We start from the raw sequence: 23,347 nt of genomic DNA on the forward strand, positions 1-23,347 counted from the left end.
ATAACAATAAATTGGGGGTTCTTTGAATAAATGTACACGTAGCTTATATAGCCATTATATAATAATATTAATATATATATTATATAATAGTTAACCACCATAGTTTTGCCAGCCTAAGCATGCTAGATATCTGTTTGGGTTTTTAGACCACATTGAGATGGTATTCATATGATTTACTTGTACACATGACTGTGTGTGATAGTGTGTCTGCATGCATGCTAACTTACGGAAATGGCAGTGACTCTGACAGCCTCCACAGTGGAGTGAGTAAACAGGTACCAGAGGGCGGAGCCTATCTCTGGAGTAACCAAGGGGTGGGAGGGGCCAGAGATGGAGGTGGAGATGTTCTCTATGGCTTTAGCAGCCATGTGATGAACTATGGAGTCATCCTGTAAGACACACACTCAACACTTTAGAACATATCCATTTAGAAAATAACCAACCAGGTGAAAACATTTTGAATTTTTAACTATAGTTGATTTTAGTTGCTATTGAAAACGACTTTTTCTAAACTTTTCAAAAGCCAAGATTTCTCTCCACTGAAAAATAAGAAACAAGTGCTACAAAAATTGAGGAGTTGACCACGGTTAAAAAGTCAAAATTGGTACAACCCAATAAGTAAAAACATTACATGTCACCACCTAAAAGTCTTTGCATAGGAAATGTTCAAATTATGTGAAATGTGATTATCCTGTTCCTTGGAGACCTTAGGCAAGTGTTCATTGATGAATCGTCCTTTAGGATGAGTGTAGACCATGAAATTGTGAAAAACCTGCCAGCTTTAAGTCCTTAATGGCAACACCTAGACATTGACCCAAAGTACCTTCATTGTAGTAGCCATGCAAATAGATCACACAGACCACAGGACTACAAGGTCTTTCTACAGTATGTGCTGAAAAGCCTCTTATACTAATCCACAGGACCAGTACAAATAAGTAACATTAAAACCACCAAGGGTTGGATATCTTTTTTATGTGCACAAATATAGCAAACATTAGATGTTGTACTTGAGTGTGTATGTGCACTTGCATCCTTAAAGTAAAACATATCAAAGTGCTCTATATAAAATATAATGCTATTTTGTGCAACATATTTCCTGGTTCATTGTCAAGTTTCACACTTAGAACTCGATTACTGAAAATGTCACAAACCACAAGGCAGAAATGAACAAAGAGCCAACACAATCACAACCTGACAATTAGATCAGCTCTCAACATCCCCTCAATACAAAATGAGAGAGAGGGTAAGCCTGTATGTGTGTGCTTGTGTGCAAGTGTTTGTGTGTATACTGTATGTACCCACACCTTTGCCAGAGTGAATAGTTATTTAGTTCAGACAATAGGGCCTGGCTAATGAAATCTCTGCGGCTGAGGAAATGAGTTTTTTCTAGGAAAGTCATTGTGGAGAAAGACAGGAAGTAGAAGAGAAGTGATTGCCTCTGTCAGGTTATTATTGTGTTTCACTGTGTTACATCACGCAGACTCTACTATCCCGTGATACAAGATACAATGGAGACTTTCATAGATGGAGTTAACTGTATTTTGTGGTGACGGTTCATAGTAACAGCTGAAACATGAATTTTTCAGAGACAATTTATAATGCTCATTCTAGAGGTGGTGCAGTCGAGATGAAATAAAATGATTCACTTACTTAACTATTGTTTGTCACATGTCATTGATAATGGACCAAGATATTTAGAAAGTTTTAGGTGATAAGGTTTTCTTCTGTTCATTTGTGGGCACAGTAAAAAGTACAGTTTAAACTAAATATAGATCGATTGTGAAGTGCCATATGATCCTGCTCCTCGAGGTCTCCAACACCATTGCAGTATCCTAACAGTAGATGTAGATTATGTTACTGGATATATACAGTATATATGTATATATATATAGACCAATATATATATCTATATATATATATTGGTGTTGTGTTGAGCTCTGGGTTTTTCCCATATATCACTATAGAATTTACAGAGATCCTATCTATCTTAAAATGCTCCCAATGTACTAACAGCATAATGTCCCTACTGTTCTAACAAACATCTTAGTATGTCAAAACCAAAGCAAACCTATGAATTGAGAAAATCTTGATTATCTAATTAAAACATTGATGTACTTTATCTCTGACATTTTAAAATGCATCAATGGCCAGGCCTTGTATGATTCCTGGCTATTTAACATTTTATTTAAAAATCAAGCACACTTTATATTCAATGCCATATGGGCACTCAAATCCTAACTGCTTGAATAGCTTATCTATTAATCCAATATAAGACATCTTATTGTGCATTCAAAACCAAGGGACAACGTAGCAAGGCAACATAATGAATCCTCCGGCACCCCTCTGGGAATCAGTAGAGTGGTCTGTTCCAGCATTCCCCATGCTGTGTGGGCCAGCTCACTAATGAGCCCACGGGGGAGCACCCACTGTCTGTGTGTTTAATAGACTGTAGCCCTGCCAGGGACTACACAGAGAAAGCAAAAGAGGGCAAGACTAAAAGAAAGGCGCAGAGAGAGAGAGAGAGAGAGAGAGAGAGAGAGAGAGAGATGGGTGAGGGAGATTTCCTTACATGTAGTGAGAAACAAGTAGCTCAGGATATAGAGTCAATCATTGAGACGATAACAGAAAAATGGAGGCGTCAGGGATAGGAAAAAGTATGCTCTTCTTACAATTTCTGCAAATATGAGAAAAAGAAAGTTCACCCAAGAAACACAATTACTATATTATAATCTGTGTTGCACTTCAACCTTTCATTTCTAAATGATAAACCAAATATACATTAAGGACATTATATTAGGATAATTATGCTAAAATAAAATCCAAGACTGTTTTATCTGACACAATTAAAATGTAACAATATAAGTTTAAAAAAACATTATCACAATACAATAATGTTTGGGAGCTGAGAGTTGGTCAGTAATCAACCAATTAGACCAAATTAAGGCATAATTATGACATCCAAGGATTCAGGGACTAACATCTGGTAGATTTTGAGTGAAAGGTTTAGCCTTTTAGATTTTTGTAGATCTAATTAAATGATATACCCTCTCTCATACATCCTTACTTCATGCTTCTGGGTAGGAACCTTAAGACCAAAAACCTTGTTTTGATAATCTGGATTCTAAATTGGCATTTGCTGTGGGAAAAAAACAGCACCTAGTTTTCTTGATTTCATCCTACTGACGTTTTCCAGTTTTAACAGGATTTTCTTATTTTGTTTTCTCAAGCGTCAACAGGACAAAGTGGGAAAAATTGAAAATCTTCCTTTTCCTTTAGGAGAAGGCTGACAGATCAAATTTATGCCCTCTGAGCTCCTCGCTAAAAAGAGTTGGAAAAACCTCAGTTTTCAGATGAAAGAGTCGCAAGGCTGTGAAGATATGGAACAATAAAATCCTGTCTTCAAGTGTTGATCAGTAGATTAGTTTTATATCCAAACATGTCTGCACCTGGCCTCTGAGTCTCAAACAGAAAAAAAGGCACATCACAAAAAACTACATCACTTGATCTTGAAGCAGGATTTGTGTGAGTGCCTGTGTGTGCACAAATGCATGTGTTCACATGTCTGATGTGGTTTCCCTCTGTAATTAAAGTCCTTTAGAAGCCAGTGCACCTGGTTTTGAATGAGCCCTTATGGCAGATACACAGACACCATCTATCAGCCTCACACAGCACATCTAACACCACTAACAGACAGACTCAAAGAGAGAGACGGACTGTCTAATTAACTGGTTAAGAGACAGACAGTGGGACATAAAGAAGGAGACACGTGGATAAAGCAGCAGAAAAGAGCAACAGGTAGAGGTGCAGTGTACAGGTAAAAGTTAAAATCAATAAATCACAGTCATTTTGGATTGCACACTGGGCCTGAGTAGTTTTTATGTGTTTGTGTCTACATGCACATGGAGGGGTCACGGTATGTTAGAGACACAAGGGTAAGACCCATGACCATCTTGTAGAGTCCCCTCTGTTCTCCTCTCCTTTGTGGAAGATAGTGATAAATCATTAATAGGCTCACCAATACCGTGTGCCTGAATGTGTGTGTGTGTGTGTGTGTGTGTGTATGTGTGTGTGAAAGGGGGATTTCTGCCTTCTGCCCCCTGGCTTCTATCACTGTAATACTGTTCACACCCACTCTCTCTCACACACACACACACACACACACACACACACACACACACACACACACACACACACACACACACACACACACACACACACACACACACACACACACACACACACACACACACACACACACACACACACACACACACAGATTTTTCATCATAGGCAGCAGAAGCATCATCTTGTTCAGGCTCATAAATAATTTCCTGCAGCTCGAGTTTGGCCTGGAAACCTGCCTTTCACTACATGCCATCCAATCCCCCTCTCCAAGTACAACTCTCTCTTTCCATATCTGACTCCCTGCCATATTCTCTCCCCCTCCCAGCACACTGATCATTCTCTCTCTTCCTCTCTGTCACTCCCTGCCATCCCCCACTATCCCCCTCTCCAGTGGTAAAACCACCATGCACTCTTTGGCTCCGCACAGCCCCAAGTCGACCCCTACGTCGAGCACAATGATCTCTATTCCTCTCTAGTGCTTTACTTGTAAATCAGGAAAACTCTCAACAGCAGCGGAGGGGGCTGGGGTGATCCAGGGGGTCAGGAAACACATCAAAAACACACTGCCTGGAGCGCATTAGACAGGGTCTTGGCGCTCTATCTCAATGCTGTCATGCAATAAACAGTGTGTGGCACTGCATTTACATATAGCACATTGGAAGACAATCGTCCTCTCCAGAAAACACTACACAGCAAAGGCATGACTACATATTGGAGACGCCACTGAAACAATTAACCAAGAGTAGAAAACATTTATATTTCATTAGATTAAAAAATGATCAAAATTCTACTAATTTTTCATAATTTCATTATCAAAGAAATATACAATTTGTCAGGTGAAGCTAACAGCACAACAAGTGTTTGTGTCTGTTGAAGTGAACTGAACTGAACTGCCTATGTTTGCATATAGCACAATGTATTGAGCATCACAAGCACTATCTTCTCTCTCTAAATGTCAATTTCAAATATGATATGTTGTTAGTAATACACTATTATAGTGCAAAGCACACTTCCACAATTTTGCATCTGATGAGCTGGGCTTGGACAGGACATCATCTAGAATTAAACTCTTTTGACATGTTTAACCCCTGATTATAATCTATTTATAGATTTTCCCTAATATTTCCAGTCTATTATCACTGGTGAGTTCATGTCTGATATCTCTTAAACCTGTGTGTCAGTTAGCATCAACTCTCTGAACAGTACAATTCTTGCACTTAAAGTGTGGCTATAAGCACTAGTATTGGTGAATGTTTAGATGTGTCGAATGCTGCACAATTCTTCATGGACTTCCCCCTATATTTCTTCATATTTAGGAGAGTAGGTACAGGCTTCTTTTTATCCATGCACAAGTACTTCAAGTGATAAAAAAAGCACATTCAAATTCATGAGGCGCTCTGCTTTGCTAGGTGTCAACTTTATATACGACAAGTCTTTTATTTTGTCTTGCTTTAATTTTGTTGACGTACACTATTGTGACATTGTTTCGCTTTTGTTAAACAAACAAAGATGAACATTAATAGAGCATGGTGTAACAGAACAGTTACTCCTAAATGGGACTGTCAGTACACACAGCCTTGAGGCTTGGGCTATTTGTCATACAATTTGATATCATTTTCAAAATAATTCTCATTATGACAATAGATGTAATTTCTTTGCCCCTTTCAGACAGCTAGACAGATAGGTAGTCAAACAGAATGTCTGTCTGTCTGTCTGTCCGTCTGTCTCACATGTTGGCCAGCTTATAGTTAGTATACTGACAGAGATATCTGTGATGGGCTAAAATAACATGATGAACCTGTATCTGCTTGGACACTGTATCAATGCAAGAGTGTGTAATTTGTTTTGAGAAGAAGCCGAGTAGTCAACCAGTGAAAAAATCTCAATTAACGGGTGTGTTGGAAGCAGAATATTAGTTGCCCTTCGAGAAGCTTATCACAGCTGTTCATGTATAATGAGTGAAGGCACGCTCATAGCAAAACGTGGCACAGGGAAATCCATTTGTACACCCTTGTTAAAGGCTGTTGCTGGAGTTTGGTGATAAAGTAACTAGCTGGAGGTCAAGTGCTTAAGTTGTGGTGACAGACAAGCTTGGTACTAGAATGATAAACTTCAGATTAGCATTAGCCAGCATTATCAGCCAAGTTGCAGGCCAAAAACCTCTACTAGTTGAAGTAACACAAGACAAATTAACCTAGGGGCAATAAAGGTTTCATTCATTCATAGTGTATTCAATAGAAACATTGTGCCATCTACTTCTATCTCAAAACTTTTTCTAGCAGAAACTCCAATGATAGCACTGATTTGATGGCAAACGGATTGTGAAAAAGGCTACCAAGCCCTAAAACTGGCTTGGACAAGGATTTATTTGCTTTATGTCTACACAAATATTGGCTACATTTTTGAAATTATTTTATTAGAAATTATATTTTATATTTTACTAGTACAGTCGTAAGGCTGGTTTGGAAGTACAGCTTGCTGTGTGACCCCTTTGTTAACTCCAGGAAGTGTAATGCCCATGAGACAAAGTTAGACGATATAGACAGCTCAGTAATAAAATAGCAAATCCACTCGTTCATCCACAGGAAAAACAGCTAGTCAAAGAGAGAGAATGGAAAGAGGAGGGTGAGAAGGAGAGCTGGAAAGAGAGGGAGGCAGGGTCTGGCGATGAGTGTCTGGTCCCTAAGGCTGTGTATGTGTGTGTGTGTGCTTCAGTCAGCCTACCCTCACAGCTCAATAATGATAAATAAGTCAACCTCCCCTCTCCTCCCCACAACCCCTCACCATGCTCCTGTCACACACACCCCTCCTCTGTTCATCTGCCCCCACCTCCAAACACTCCCAGTGGTAATGAAGCAACAGTAGGTACTAGCTGACAAGTGCAGGCCAGAGTTTCATCTATATTCATTCTGAACCACAGTGAAACCCCCTCTAACTGTGGGAGACAAAACAGCATCCACCCATGTGCTTCGCTCCCACTTCTTCTTCACTTTATATTTCAGTCTCACCACCCAAAATTGTGCATATTTAGCAGCTAAAAAAAAGGGGGAACTACAAAGGAGAACACTATAATTATTGTTTATCATGGGATATGGGGGCACTGGCTCAACTGGATGCAGTAACAAGCTAATTTTTGGTTAAAAAAGTGGAGCCAATTTCAAACCCTGCCATGTCTGCCTGGTACAATGTCTACAGTGAATAACGGAGAAAACAGCGTATCTTACTGAGACCTAGTCCATTTTTAATCACCAGTAGATAATTGACAAAAATGACGTTTGTCATTTTGTTCACATTTGAACCCTCCATGGTCATGTCATATATTTTTGGTGATAAGGGACGTGTAATTAATTATAAATACAGAGAGGAAACAAACAAAGTGAGAAAGCCAGCAGAAAGAAGAGCGATATTCATATTTTTGCTTGTATTTGTGCTCCATCTACTGTACGCTCGTGTCTGGAGGGTCCTAATTGCTGCTGAGGTCAGGCTGCTGAGCAGTAAAGGGTGGTGTTTGATGCAGGTAAAAAGTGTGTGTGCATGCATGTGTGTGGCTGCTCTGCATGCCCTTGACTTGCAGCTGGCAAAACAACGCTTTAGGCCCCCATAGCTGCCTCATCATTACTGTTCACAGGGATCCCCTGCCACACACACACATACACACACTAACTTGCAGGCACACACATACACACACACTTGCAGGCACACACAGTAAGAGAGACTTAGTCACAGCTACACAGGCACAGACACAAAAACAGACACACGCAGACATACACAGAGACACTCACCCCTTCCCGCAGGCTCCTCATTAAGCCAGTGTAGGCGGCAGCGGGAACGAACCATAGTCCCTCTGGGGAGCCTCTCTTCTCCTCCTGATAGAGAGACATAGCAAAGAAAGGGAGATAGGGGTGAGAAGAGAAAGGAGGGGGGGGGGGGGGGGGGTACATATTGGGGGGGTAGGGGCAGATGAAGAGCAGAGCAGGAGGAAGAGAAAGGCAAAGAGATAAGGTGGAGGAGATACATGAAGAGAGCAGTGAGGAAAAGGGCAAGAAAGGGCCAAGTGAAGAAGGAGAAGGGCAATAAGGAGCCATGACATCTTCATTACTTGGTTACCATGCCGATGAATGAACATGATTTCATAACAAACTAAAAACAACTGTTTGTTTTACCAATTCAAATATATATTAAATAGTATTTATGTTTAATTTATTAGTTGTGGAATCAAAGGTTGCAAAAAGGAGATGAACAAGCATTATTATAAATTCACCTCGTTAATAAATCTCTCAGCAATAAGAAGATAACACGTTCTCTTTTAATCCAAGGAATGTTTATAAAATGTTTAAACTGTTCATCAATATTTCCCAAAGACAAAGGTGATTGCTTGAGTTGACAGATATTTGAAGTTACTTAAATGGTTGTTTACAAAAGGCGTCAGTAACATATATTTTTGACAGTTCAGTTACTCCTTTGATTATAATAAACGTGTGAACTTATTGTTATGACTTGATACAGTACACACTGTTACACAAGCACAGCCTTACAGTCCACAATAGTCAAATTATTTCAATTAATATTTGATTTCCTTTCGTTGAAACACTAACCAATTCTACTGCTACTTTTTGAGGCTCTAGGCTACATCTAACCTTGAGCATAAAGTCAGCTCTGGAGGCTGCAGCTAATCGTTGTCATTGACTGGTGCTGCAGAAGAAGAGAGCAGCAGAGCAGATGATTTTATCAGGGGACACTTAAATGGCTTTTCCACATTTTGAAAAACAGTTTCTCCTGCAATTAAATGGACAAAGTGATTCCACCTGATTTAGACAGAAGGAAATCACACTTTGTGCTCAGGCTTTTCATTAGAACTGCTTGAAATGACATTTTTAACTACCAGTGATGTTGATGGATGAAGGGTTTCAACAACATGAGCTGCATGATGCCTCTGGGAATGTAGTGATGTTTTCTGTAGTTATCAACTATTTTAGAAAACATCTTCACTGTACCCAACTATGTCATATTTAATAGTCAGTTCACTTTTCATTTCAACATTTAAAACCATAGTTAGAGGTCCTATAAAGCATTATGTTACCATGGTGTTTGTATTGGTGCTAGTTATACCTAACTAGAGACACTGAACAGGAAACCCACCCTTGAGTAAACTTGTCTGTCCAGAGGGGGGAGTTTAGAAGACTCAGCAACAATCAAATAACTACATCAAACAGGAGGACATTCACAGTCCTACCAATATCAAACTTGTCCTTACTATTTCTTTACATGAAAAAACAGTTTGAAGGAAAATTAGATATAAATGTCTTTATTATAGCAGCCAATGTGTGTAAAGATTATAGCTATATATTAAAGAGTGAGGCAGAGAATGTCTGCTATAATGACTACAAACAAGTGAAAGCCCATTTCAAAATATATTCTCAAAATAACAGCAGGAACAGGGACATTACAACACAAGCAAAGTGAGCTCTTCTGTGCTTCAGTTACAGCTTCCTGTAAAGTTATACAATTATTCAGACTTTTTAGATAAACCTGAGAGCAAACCGTTAGTTTGATGAGCCCTCTGAATAAAAACGTACCCTGTGATTTCTATGTAGTAAGGAAAGGAGAGGCCAGAACTTGTTTATGGTCTTCAAGTTGTATAATAGGCTACTGTTTGTGACTACACTTTGTCTTCATGAAACCTCCGTAAAATTAAAACCAAATCTACTCCCGCGGTGCTTTAAAAGGTTATGAGAGGCATGCTAAACTGTTAAAGAAAGAAAGACATTTAAAATATTGAATAAAGCTTTGTGTATTTGTTTTACTGTTACTGACAAATATTGACCCTTGTGCTGTTAAAATAGCTGCCCCTGACTTCTGAGGGAGGAGAAAGAATCAGTTAATTATCGTGTTATTTTTTGGTAAGCACTCTCTGGCCTTAGAGGAGAATAACTCTCTCTTGCAAGAGCTGAAAAGTCAATTTATTAAGAGCTTCTCCAGGCAATGATGAGATTTTCCATGGCTTCAGGAGAGTATTACGTGTAATCAGGCAAGGTGATTGATTTTTGAAGGTTATCCATCAGTCATGTAAATACAAATCTTACACTTAATCTACTCGGCCGGCTAGATTGAGGTTAACCAGAAATAAATTGGGATCACCTTTTCTAATGGAGTCAAACGAGGGCCCTTCCACTCTCTCTCTCTCTCTCTCTCTCTCTCTCTCTTGTAATTTTCAGGTCTGGGGGTCAATTCGCTTTCAATTCAATTTAGTCAGCATGTAAATTTAAACTCCATTACCTAATGGCAGGGCACTCAGTTTTGTTCTTTTCACTCTGGTATGATCTTTCTCACCGAATAAGAAAACATTTGATCTTTCTCTCTTCATTTTGACTCATAATCACTAAAGAAAGCAGTCATTCCACTCACTTCAGAGTTAGTGTAGAGAAAGTTGTTTTCATTATGACCTTCCACATTTAAAAAGCTTTCTCTTCAGGGCTTTCTAAGAGTTCTGAGGTGTAAGGTACTAAATGAATACAATGAATGGGAAAGTTAATATTAAGTGGTGTTTGCACATCATTTTGCAAAGCAAACACAAAATGAGCAACAGTCTATTAGGGCTTTCACAGTTTGCAGAAATCTTCTGAAAAGCTCCGGATATTTCCAGGAGGAGCTGTATATGACTTCACCCGAAGTTTCTCAGGCCAGACCCCTAGTATTTTTTCCACAGAAAGTCCTAGTGAACTGATGTGAGAACGCTGCGGGATATTCTCCTAAGGATTCAGCTCGAGCCAATAGGAGGGGGAGTGACGTTTCTATACTGTGACTGATGCAGGGTGCATAAAGTGTCTGCACACTATGCACGTAATTAAACAGCTGCCTAAGTTTTCTGTTCGGCAGTATGTTGATTAGAGTCCTTAAACTAGCATTGTGTGTCCATAAGTTTGAGCGACTGAGCTTCTGAAGGAGCACTAGAGGGAGGGCTGTGCTTTTTTAATAACAGTAAAACAGAAAGACAAATTGTGCCGGAGAAACAAGTAGGTGTACATTTAAAGTAACATTTAGGTCCCAATATAAGTCTTTTTCTACAGAAGAAATAGCTCCACAACCTTATACTTTATAGCTGACAAATAAAACAGGAACAGCATGCAGTCAATACATTTTTAAGAGGCTGTTTTGTTTTTGTTTCAGAAATCTTCATCAAAACACACAAACCCAATCTTACAGTGACTTTCAAAGCAAAATGCTAAATTCAAAACCCTAAATAGAATAATAAAAACAAGTCGACTGAGCTAATATATAACTGAAACATATTTGAAAATAACAAAAAATGTATGTATTTTATATTGCTCATTAAAATTGTGTGGCCTTAAAGGACATTCATACATAACGAAATGTGGAGACCTGATTGAAATGATTGTTGATTCATATGTTCACAACAATAGCAGTGGTAGTTCTGGTTTTGTATCCATTCACATCTGAATACTGAATCTGTTTTTGCGTCTCACATCATTCAGAGGTATTTTTCACTAAAACAGAGGTCAAAGACTTGTAATAACAAATGATCAGAAATATAAGAATTAGGACAGGAAACCTTTATCACATGTCGCAGACCATCCCTTCTTTTGTACTACCACTTAAACTGTAGGAGAGGTGGAAAATACTCTACAGACCTACTGCCAACACTGTTTTTAAAATAAATGCAAACCAGATCATATACAGTGTGAAACTTTGTGTCTGGAATGAATTATATGATTATTTTGGATCACTTAACGGCAGTAGCCCTTACTATCTCTTCCTTGCTACTGGCTTCAGTTATGCATACTGTACCTGAGAAGTGATGAGATAAAGGAACTCCCCCAGTGGTGGCAGCAGGAACTGCTTTACTTTACTGTTTCTCAGGTTCTCTCTCAGAAGCTCTGTTAATGTGGACACAGCCTGGAACGAGAGGAGAAAGGGAGAAGGATTCATCAAGACAGCCACTTCTGTTGTTTGGTACGATGTTACGATTATATGTGAGTCTAATGGGTGTGGATGTCTTTATTTTACCTGAGCCTCTAACCAGAAATGGTTGGTAAACCTATAAGGTCATTTTCTGTCACTATGTGGGAGACAATATTGTTTTTTATTTTTATTTTGAATCTTTGAATTAAAATGAAAAATAATCACAAAATTCTATAAACCAATTTAAACTAGCCTGCTCGATTGACCTCAAATTGTATGACAAGATAATTTACAAGCTCTTCATCAACAGCTCTCCAAGAAGCTGTCAATAACATTTAACCAATTGAAATGTTAAAATCTCATAAAGTAAGTCAACTTCATCTTTTGTCAAATTATGATACACTCCTACAAACAATCCTTATAAATATGTGGTTGTGAATATATGTCAACCAGAAAAAATGTACTCTCATACCGCTCACTCTACCTTATATTAAAATAAGTTTATGTTTGTGCTTTGCCTTTTATTAGAGAAGAAAATATTGTACTCATAAGTGTGTACCGTAGGAAAAAGCTTAATGGTCTTTCCTGTCTGTAAGAATCAAAGGTTATTCTATGATTATTATATTAAAAGAAAATTGGGATGACAGCCTTCCACATCCTTGCTCCCTATAAGTGGAATGAGTTGCAGAACATGTTTAACCAAAAGGACCATTGTCTGACTGCATGATTAAACTTTAAGCCTTAAATATTTGAAACAAAGTCTGTGACTGGTTCTTATTCAGAATGTTTTCTTCTACGTTTGTTTGAACGAAGCAGAAAAGATGTTGAGAAAATAAAAACAAATGATAAAAAAAGGGTTGAAAGGGAAATAACAGAAAAAACAAATAAATGGAATGGGCATCTACAACAGAAATCTAATTGAATGCCACCATAATGCAGACACACACAAAACAAAACATGGTACACACCTTTATACTTGAAAACACACAGGTGTATTCTGAGCATTTAAAAAACTATGCCCGTGTAAAGGTACAACAACTCGTGCAAACACTTCAAGAAATAATCACCTCAGTCATATACACAAACACACACAGTTAAGTATATGCAGACTCAGGCTTCCTGGCTGGCTGCTTCCTGGCATTAGCATTACTGCCAGCTTCTCCTCTCTATGATCTGATGCAAGTTCTGCCTCTCTACTCCATCTCTCCCTCATCACCTTTTCTTTTTTTCCATCTCTCTGTTCTCACTCTTTCCCTTATTGTCCTTTCTCTCGACCTGTCTTCACTCTTTCTGCTTTTGTGTTTGTATATCACCTGCTCTCTCTCTCTTTCTCATTGTGTAGTGAGATGTGGTAACAGTATGTTAGTTATGCTTTCTCTTAAGTTTCCTTTTTGAAGAGGACTTATTCCTTACGGTTATTTTTGCCCAACAACCATGGTGCAGCCTGAGCCATAGATGAGCATGGTGAGGTACCAGTTAGCCACTGGAATCCTGAGCAGCTCTGAGCATTGTCAGTACACTTTGAGGCACACAAGAGGCCAATATGTTGAAGCTCACCTTTTACTAAGCGTACGTTTTCATAAAAATAATGTAAGAGTCGTAAATATGGGCTGTAAATATCGCTCGTTTTTGTTTTTTTGCTTATTTCCAAAATTGTAATCTGCATTCTTCTCTCTCTCTCTCTCTCCCTGTTGGAGCTGATCATGCAGCTGCTCCCATACATAGAGGTTGCTGAAAGGAAGCCCTGTGCACTGAGCCAGAGTCAAAAAGACCCACACACACACACAAGTATATTAATTATCCCAGCTTCAACATTCTCTCAGATCAAGAAATGCAAATGAATGCACACAAGTAAACATAAACATATGCACTTCATTAACCATAAACAACAGTAGTGGCAGGGAATAAGACGATGTCCCAACACAACACAAAGGGCTTTACACACACACACACACACACACACACACACACACACACACACACACACACACACACACACACACACACACACACACACACACACACACACACACACACACACACACACACACACACACACACACTAGTATGACACGTACACATAGTGCTCATGAGTTGTGACTGTATGACAACCCTTGGGAAAGCCGGATGAATAATGAAAGGATACAAACTACAGGTTCTGGGACTTAAAGTTGCTTTAAAGAATGACTCAAAGCTTAAACAAGTCTTGTCTTTGCAAAGATGAGAGAAGAGACGGGTGTACAAAGCAGTATGGTAAAATTGCAGTCAGAGGTAACACGTATATTTTCAGATACCCAGCTCTCCACCTATTTTCTAAAGAAGACAGAAGAAAAATTGGCTTCTTACAAAGAAGCCCCGAGATCATTTTATAAAATAGATTTAAATGTCATGGTAGATGTGAAATCTGGATATCAAAAAGTACAAGACGACAACAAATGCACTGCTCAAATATTCTAAGCAAATCTATGTATCTTTTTTTTTTAAAACAATTTTGTAATTCAGTTAAACACTAATTTAAGAGATGCTAAACACAAAACAAAGGAGAAACCTTCCTGAGAAAATACTACTGCTATACGTTCTGTTTGACCATGAGACAATGAATGCAAACTGTATTACATGTTTAGATTCTTTTTAAATCAAATTTTCACATTTTCCCCAAACCAGATTGCTTTAGCTCTAATCCTTTCCCTATAAGAGGTAGTCACAAATTCTTCAAGTATAGTGTCTTCCTTTCCTGGAGCTAATGCCCTCTGAATGTGTGTTCCTAAAGATGGCTGTGAGCCTTCAGAATGCATTAGACTTCATGAAACATCCCACACAGTAGAGGCTTTACCGGCTAAACCGCTGTAAAGCCACAGAAAACTTTATAAGGGAAGATAAGTGAAGGGGAAAATGATATTGAGTTGCTTTTGAAAGCACAAAGTGTATGTTAGTGACACTAACCCATAAAATGGTATTCTCTTAATTCTATTGGAGACAGGACAAAGAGTGAGTTAAGGACAAAGACAGACGGACTAAAGAAAGAGAAAGGGACAGTGACAGAGACAGACAGGAGTGTTTGTGCGTGTGTGTGTGTGTAATTTTTTTTGGAAGGGGGGGGGGATTGATGGAAGCATATAGCAGTAACCATGGTAACTAAGCCCAGCCCTGAAACTCCAATCAGCAGGACAGCAGCAGGAGAACCCCTGCTGAGAAAAAACACACACAAGTATCTGTTGTTTTATGGTCATCTGCATGTCCACGCACACACTCGCAATCAACACTCAAGAACAGCACAGACACACACAACTTCATATGCAGGACCCCTGCTGAGTGACACATGAACACGTCTGAAAAAGCCTCTGTACACTTAAAAACACAAGAAGAGAGAACCCCTGCTGAGTCTATAGATAGACACAAGCGGCCATGGACACAAACTGAAACACAAAGACACACTGGCACAACCGAACAGCTTTGTCCTTTTCTTAACAATTTGTCATCCTACGGTAGCAGCAGAAATGTTAAGGATTGTAGCGGAAAAAAATGTTCCGCCATTTGTCTTTTACAACAAGCACCCTGAAAAACCACTGCCATGCCACTGTCGGCCATTTTGTAAATCGCCGTGACGACTCAGTAGCTGTAAGGTGTCAGAACAAGTGTTGGAAGAGAAGAAAAGGACAAACCAGGAATGGCAGCGGATGTGAAGTCGGAACCCCTGTAGCGAGAGCGGATTTCATTCAGAATAAATGGTTGTGAACGAACAGAAAGAGAAACAACGGAGAGTAGAGAGAAGGTGGAGGAAAGAGAGAGACAGTCAAAAGAATGTGTTTCTGTTTAAGGTTAAAGGAACACTTAAGTTAGAGAAGCTTCAGATGTTACAGTATGTCCAAAGTTCAACCCTCTGTCTAAAACTGTGTGTGTTTGAGGCGGGGCAGTCAGGTGTCTGAACTTTTGTGTCTCCAGGACATTTGTGTGTAAATAAGCCTGTCCTCTTACTTTACAGATGATTATTCTATTACAGTTGTATTTTCAAAATGCAATTGTAGCCAGTATAATAGGTACACCAAGCCAAAGCTGCAGTGCTGTAAAAATGTTAAATTCATGAAGATAATAAACTTTTAAATAAAAAAGGTTTGAGCTTTAAATGAAAAATGACAAACAGTCAAGTAGTTTTTCTAAACAATCGGCAAACATATAGTATATACTGTATATTATATATTATATATGCATACCAACCACTTCCTGTTGTCATATTAGCATACTCATGACATGTACTAGAACTCTTCATGTGGTTGAAAACAGTTAAACCTTTTCAACTAAGCGAGGCATAGTCCTCCTCCTCTTCCTGTAGACCTGATCAAACATGTACAGTCATCATTGGGGAGAAAAAAAATTTTTTGGTCCTTTTTTAATTTAGTTATGTTAATATAATTATTAAAAAGCTCCAGTTTTTTTTTTTTTTGCGTTGGACTGCTGCTGTCATCTAGCACCATTTCTCCCTAACATCCACATGGTCCTTCTCCTGGCAAATATCAGCTCATTGTTCCACAGTGAAGTCAAAATAAATAAATAGAAATAAAAATAATCTGAAAGAAATATTTTTTTAATGTGTCCAATCTAAACTTCAGCAGTAACACAACAAACTGCAACTACCTTCAATCAAATATTATCTTAACTTTATTACCATTAGAGTTGTGTTTCATGGCATAAAATAGACAAGATCAAAAACTCTTATGTCTCTCCATACTGATTACCATACAATTGTTTTCAAATAAAGCTCCCATAATGATACATCTCTATTAGTAGTTAGTTAGTAGTAGTTTATGACTACAAACAGAACACTATTAAAACTCATTCTACCAGAGGGAGGACGTTGTGGATATGGGAAAGAGAGAGAAACAGAGACAGAGAGAGAGAGAGAGAGAGAGAGAGAGAAAGAGAGAGAGACAGTCTCTTGTGAAAGAGTTGTATTGTAGGTTTTTAATGCCACCTACTGGTAAACTACTGGTATTACTAGTACCGGTAGAGTGAGAATGGAGTTATCTATGGAAACATGTAGGTGACATATGTGGGCTTGGACCAGTCATCCATCCAACGCCTGCAGCTTGTCCAAAATGCGGCTGCTCGCCTCCTAACAGGCACAAAAAAGAGGGACCACATAACCCCTGTGCTATGTTCTCTCCACTGGCTTCCTGTTCGCTACAGGATTGATTTTAAAATTTGACTTCTGGCTTTTAAATCATTAAATGGCTCAACACCTCACTACCTAAGTGAATTTCTACATGTTCATGCTCCATCCAGAGCACTAAGGTCCTCCAACCAGCTGCTCCTGGACGTGCCCAAAACAAGGCTCAAAACTAGGGGCGATCGAGCCTTTTCTGTTGCAGCTCCGACACTTTGGAACAGATTACCATTTAAAATAAGATCTGCTGCCACAACTGAGCAGTTTAAGTCACTTTTTAAAACCCATTTATTTTCCTTGGCTTTTACCTCTAGTTGAGTGTTTTATCCCAGCAGCAGTGTCTATTAGAACTTTTACTATTGTTTTGTGTTTTAATTCACTTTTAATTTTTGCTTTTACGTGTTTTTAGGATGTTTTGAATGCAATGTATTTTGCCTGATTTACTGTACAGCACTTTGGTCTGCCTCGGCTGTTATAAATGTGCTATATAAATAAAGTTGACTTGACTTGACTTGACTTGACATTTCTCCAAACAGCAGGGATAACAACCTAACATTTAGCATTTTGAGCTTAAGCAACTATTCACTCTATGTATTACACACTGGATTTGTGTGTACTAATTTTCCCTTGTTGTAAGCATGTCTTGGGCTTCTGCTCGTATTTACTGCCACCTCGTGGTGCAAACTTGTACTGCGGGTTAAAGGTTCTTCAAAAGTTTATAAAGGTTACAGAATGCATAACGTTTGACATATGTCGTTTGCCTATAATATGGCCCTTACAATTGACCTTTTTTGGAGTTAAAAACAAAGTTAATTTCTTTTTATACTCAGAGATATGCTTAAGTCCAGACTGAGGAAAGTCCACACTAAATGGGAGCTCGCAGTGAACAAAATAGAGTGAAATAATAGCACTGAATGTGTTTGTAGTATGTGTGTTTGTTCGTGTTTGTTTCAGACCTCAGAGACAGGACTTTCCTCTCCAAGTTGGGTACAATGCAGAGCGAGCAGACCCATCAATCTGAGAACCTTGCTCTTCCTGTAAAAAAAAAAAAAAAAGATAATTTAATTAAACAAAACGTTTTTTTTCTGTATATTTTCAATCCTAAACTTTGAATGCATACAATAATGCTTCCTGGTTTATAGAAATATATAAACACTTACATGTCCCAGTTTGGAGCTTGTCGTAACTGATGGGTCAGTACTGGAAGCTGCGTAACAGAGAGATGAGTTAAGAGGGAAAAATACAGAGAGAAAGAAGAAAGTCTACAAGATTAACAAACTCATCTGTAAGAAAATTACTACAGTATATGTGACTGCAAAACAAGGGTACTAGAGTCTTTATGACAATGCATAAGCTTACTCAAATTTACTCTGAATAAAACACTTGATTTAAACACTTCATCATGTTGAAGGTTTGAGAGTGAATAGGACGCAGTAGAATGATTGACAAAGTATTATTACACAACATTAAATCACTACTTATATGTCTTAAAGGTTGTTTTTTGCGTAAACATAAAACACAATTTAAAAATTTTGCTAAAATTAATTTATATTCTCAAATACTTTCTTTCTTTCTTTTTAGATTGTTGGGCCTTTAATGGAGAGACAAGACAATGGATAGAGTTAGAAGAGAAAGGAGCAACAGGTCGGATTCGAACTCGGGCTGCCCGCCTCGAGGACTACAGCCTCTGTACATGGGGCGCGCAAACCCTCTCAAATACTTTCTGTTAAAACAAATGTCATACAGGAAGAAAAATGACATTCAAACACAATAAACAGTCGTTTATTTTTTAGTTTACACAAAAATTAAGGAATTTTATACTATGCATAGAACAGTGACAACTACACTTCCAGGTAGTGATGAGGTTAAAAATATTCCCTCAAACTTTAAAATGTATTTGTTGACTAAATCCATTGATTGTGCATAATTATCATGATAGGGATTTTAAGTAAGGCAGTAACTAGTTAAATGCGATTAAGGTCTGAAATTATTCCTTTTTTTTTTATTGCCTGCTATTTGTCCCTTTAGGTGCACCATGGATAAGCCTCTGCAGTGTCTCCCTGTGGTCACAATAACACTGCTGCATCTTTGAATGTCTCATTTCACTTTAAAAAAGTTCTAGACAGCTCAGCTGACATGTCAAAAGTAATATCCACTTCATGACATCAAACATTTCACTTTCCTACCATTCCTTTTAGCTGTTTTCATTTAGTTATTGATCTGTTATGAGTTCCTTTTTACTTAGTTAAGTCAATATTGTCACCTTCGGTCTACCAGAAGGTTCAGGGTTGAATTCAAACAGCAAGTAAAGTACTCTCATATTAAGAGAGTAAAAACATTCAAATGAAAAGCCTAAACATTTTACATTTTAAAAGGCAAAGTAATGGAATTTCAAACGGGAAACATTTTGATTATTCACAATTTACTATTGCATTTTAGAGATGAATCACAATACAAATGTGACAGCCTTAATTTAAAGTGAATAGACATTTTCCTACCAGTGTTGAGTTAATCAGCCTGTTGGCAACAACTTTATGCCCAGCCACACAGCAAAGGTAGCACAGCAGGTTGAGTCTGGAGCGAGTGGCTGTGGAGGGTGGGGGAGGAGGAGTGGAGGCAGGAGCAGAAAGATTCTGGTCTTCAAGGGATGAGCAGAGCTGCAGGAGGAAGACAGTCCACTCTTCATCACTTAGAGACTGCAGCTTCTCAACTGGAAGGGAGGAATAAAGACAGCCATAAAACAGACAGGGGCCTATGACTATACACTCCCTTGAACCTCTGCATTTCCTCATCAAATCTAAAATCTCATTTGTTATTGACTCAAGAAAAAAACTCATTTACCACACCTGAATGTGCCGGTACACAAAGGGTTTTGGGATCAAATCGCACTGGAGGACTCTTAAGAATCTGGAAAGTAGAAAAAGAAGTCACACAATGAGCCTCAGTATGAGCTCTCTCGTCTTCATATCAGGTTCAATGTAGTTATGTCCCTGCTGTATAGTTATCATGTTATCAAGTAATCGTTTTTATTACAATGAAAATTACACACATACACGAACAAATAAAGCTTTCTCGTTTGGTACTGTTAAGCTTTTACAATTGTATTGTGTAAGGAGGTTATACTAAAAATGAAACAGGAAAGGCTTCTCACAATGCTCTTACTACTGAAAAGGTGTAAATGTCATATATATGCATTTTAATGTCATAAAACACCCTGTAATCTGATATAGCCTCAGTCAATACTGGATGTCTGTACCTTTGGGTTGTCCATTATTGGGGTGACAGTGAGATCAGAGTCAGTATGGAGAAGAGCTTTCACCTGGGATGTGATGTCAGTCCCAGTATTGGCCTAAGAAGATGGGAAAAAAAAGATAAGGATCAGAAGAGTCAACCTCAGCAGCAGAGAAGCATTTACTTATTCTCCAGCAGAGGGAAGCAGAGAGCAACATGCCTTTAAAGTGAAAATATTTTAGTCTTGAGTAGGACACACAAGTGACCAGTAACTCGTATATTTCATTAGCATGAATCACTCCTCTCTGCTGAGTCCTTCTTTTACAGATTCAAGAATAAATGATGGCAGTGACCTGAGGTGCAGGGGTCGAGTTCGGAGAGCCTGAGACACTGCAGCTTCTACTCAAGTTGGCACGGGAGCTTAAAAAACAAAGAAGACAACATCAAAATATATTGCTAGTTGCATTTAACTATTATTGTTATTTATGTGAACAAGACCGACAATGACGTAGCTTATTTGGAAGAACAGCGCATAGGCAAAGGTTCAGTGTGCAAATACGATGGAAGCCTTGTACATATTCTAAAATGACATTTAATGTTGCTACTGTATCACTTTTATGTCCGTACTGGACTATGGGGAAGTCTTATACATGCATCCCTCTTCTAAAATGTTCAATTCTCTGGACACTGTGTATCATGAGGCTTTGAGGTTCTTAAACACTGGCGTATTCTTATTTACAAATCTTTTTAAGGTGTACTGCAATCCTCACCTACATCAGTCAGAAGATAATTGGAACTTCTAATCTATGGTCTCAGGATCCTATCCTACTGTCTGCTCCAAAAGTCAGAACTGAACTGGGAAAAAAGGCATTTAAGTTTGCTGCTCCCAAAAAGAGCTGCTTCTTAATGAGCTGGCCTCACTGGATGCTTTTTAGTGGATGTTGAATGAAATAGAGGCAGATACATCTACCTGAAGATGTTCTGCTTAATTTATTTATGATTGTAGTCGATCTTGACGAATATTCACTGTTTTACTTCTTTTATGACTTTCAATGTGTTCATGTGGCTTATGTTATGTTTGTAAGTATGGCTGCTAGTTGTTTGTCGGAAACTTCACCTGTGTTGCTGCCTTTCTTGGCCAGGACACTCTTAAAATAGATTTTTTATACTCTTCTTATCTCTTCTGTATTTTACTGTACACTTTAGGGAACAGTATTTGTAAGTTTGTGTGTGTTTGTGGTGTTGGTATTAAGTTGAAGTGTTTTTAAAATACTGGAATATCTTACTGGCCATCAAGAAGCGCATTTGGAGGAAAAAGGTGACAACTCTTACAAAGTCTAGCTTCAGAGACGTGTACACAAAGCAAATACACTGGACTGAATACCTGAGCAGAAATATGGCCTCAGTGTTGTCCTCATCCACTCCACTTTTTGGTCTGAGCTCTGATACATTATCTGCAGAAGAAAGAACATACAATAACATATTTTTGAGGATGGATCATGACACTTGCTGACAGGTAAAAAGGTGAAGGAAAATTGTCTTAAAATCTTAGTAAAGAGTTCAAAGCCATGTGCAGCCAGAACTGCTTTATTGTGCCTCAAAAGTTGAGGAACTCTACTGCAGGGATGACAAACATTGATATTCCCTCATATGGGGTTAATGATGACCAGGACAGACTATTTTAAACTTCAAACAATTTAGCATTAACTCGCAGTTACCCTTCCTCTGAGGGGAGCAGTGGACCCAAGCCATTCTAGTAAAATGCTCTCCAAACAGATCCCCTCTCTGTTGGGGTCAAGTTATCACTTTTTACTTAAATTTTTCACAGATCTGCATGTCTCTCACTAGAGGACACACACGTGTAAGATGGAGCAAGTATACCAAACTGGGAAAGATATGAATGTTTTGAGTTAATGAGAAAAACACATGTGTCTGAGATGTATGAGATCACTGCACTTGTATATAAAGCTGTAAAAAAACACCATATAAGATACTCCTTGTTTGTGCAGGAGACCTTTGTTGATCCTGCTTGTCCTTGCAACCATATTAGGACATTTGTGGTGCTGCTGCTTGGAAACAGCCTCTCTCAAAGCTATGCTGGTGATAACAGCCCATAAATACAGCAAAAAAGTGAATAATGTCCAATCAACACTTTTTATATGAACCTGTATCTCGCACACACATGGTCAACTGTTCAAAGGACATTTAACAAACTACTAGTATAAAGTTTTCTGATATTCCACTCTGTGTAAAACATTCACACATTATTACCAAACACAGACATCAGGTAATGTGTTACCTAGTGTGAATGACTTATTGGGTTTCTGGGTGTGGCACATCAGGTGGGCCGCAGATAGCTTGGGGTTATCTTCTGTCTTAACCTCCCCTCTTCCTTCTGTCTCCTTTCCCGCCTCATCATCCGTGCCCTGGCTGTTCCTTGAGGTCCCACAGGTTGTGTGTCTTTCAGAGTGTTGGAGATCAGTCTTTCTGTCTGATGGTCCGTTCATTGTTGCTGTTGTCTGTGACAAGATTAATTTCTTGGTGACCCTATGGGTTGGCAGGGGAATGGTGCAGCGGCTGTTATGAAGCTTTTCTGCCTCTCCTGGAGAGATAGGTTCAGGGATCCTTGTTTGTCTGTGAAGATATTGTAAAAACAAACAATAACACGAGTTATTCCACTGTAAGGGAATCAACTGTACCAAGAAACTTTTTGGCAACTCTGCATGCTGTTTGTTGTACAAATAAAGGCTACACCCAGCGGACTAAAAGAGGCTGGACTGGACTTAACCAACACTTACAACACCAAGTCCGTACTGTATACTGTATATCTATAAATAATGTGTACATTATGACTCTTACGGAGTCATTATGTAACATAAAATGGCTAAAACAAAAGACTCATAGGCCATA

General features: G+C 38.6%; 1 protein-coding gene across 1 annotated transcript in view; it reads right to left on the minus strand.

Annotated features, from left to right (window-relative positions):
* Positions 1-23,347, minus strand: part of ulk4 (unc-51 like kinase 4) — a 73,900-nt gene that overhangs the window by 46,222 nt on the left and 4,331 nt on the right. Inside the window, exons 10-20 of the mRNA XM_061051090.1 lie at positions 22,737-23,071; positions 21,822-21,891; positions 20,791-20,857; positions 20,463-20,555; positions 20,053-20,113; positions 19,705-19,916; positions 18,367-18,413; positions 18,163-18,241; positions 11,932-12,039; positions 7,908-7,991; positions 228-389 (exon numbers count right to left, since the gene is read on the minus strand). Of these exons, the coding sequence (XP_060907073.1) occupies positions 228-389; positions 7,908-7,991; positions 11,932-12,039; positions 18,163-18,241; positions 18,367-18,413; positions 19,705-19,916; positions 20,053-20,113; positions 20,463-20,555; positions 20,791-20,857; positions 21,822-21,891; positions 22,737-23,071 (1,318 nt within the window). The remainder of the gene's footprint in view (positions 1-227; positions 390-7,907; positions 7,992-11,931; positions 12,040-18,162; positions 18,242-18,366; positions 18,414-19,704; positions 19,917-20,052; positions 20,114-20,462; positions 20,556-20,790; positions 20,858-21,821; positions 21,892-22,736; positions 23,072-23,347) is intronic.

Source organism: Labrus mixtus, chromosome 11, assembly GCF_963584025.1.
Source record: "Labrus mixtus chromosome 11, fLabMix1.1, whole genome shotgun sequence".
In the NCBI taxonomy this organism is placed as follows: Eukaryota; Metazoa; Chordata; class Actinopteri; order Labriformes; family Labridae; genus Labrus; species Labrus mixtus.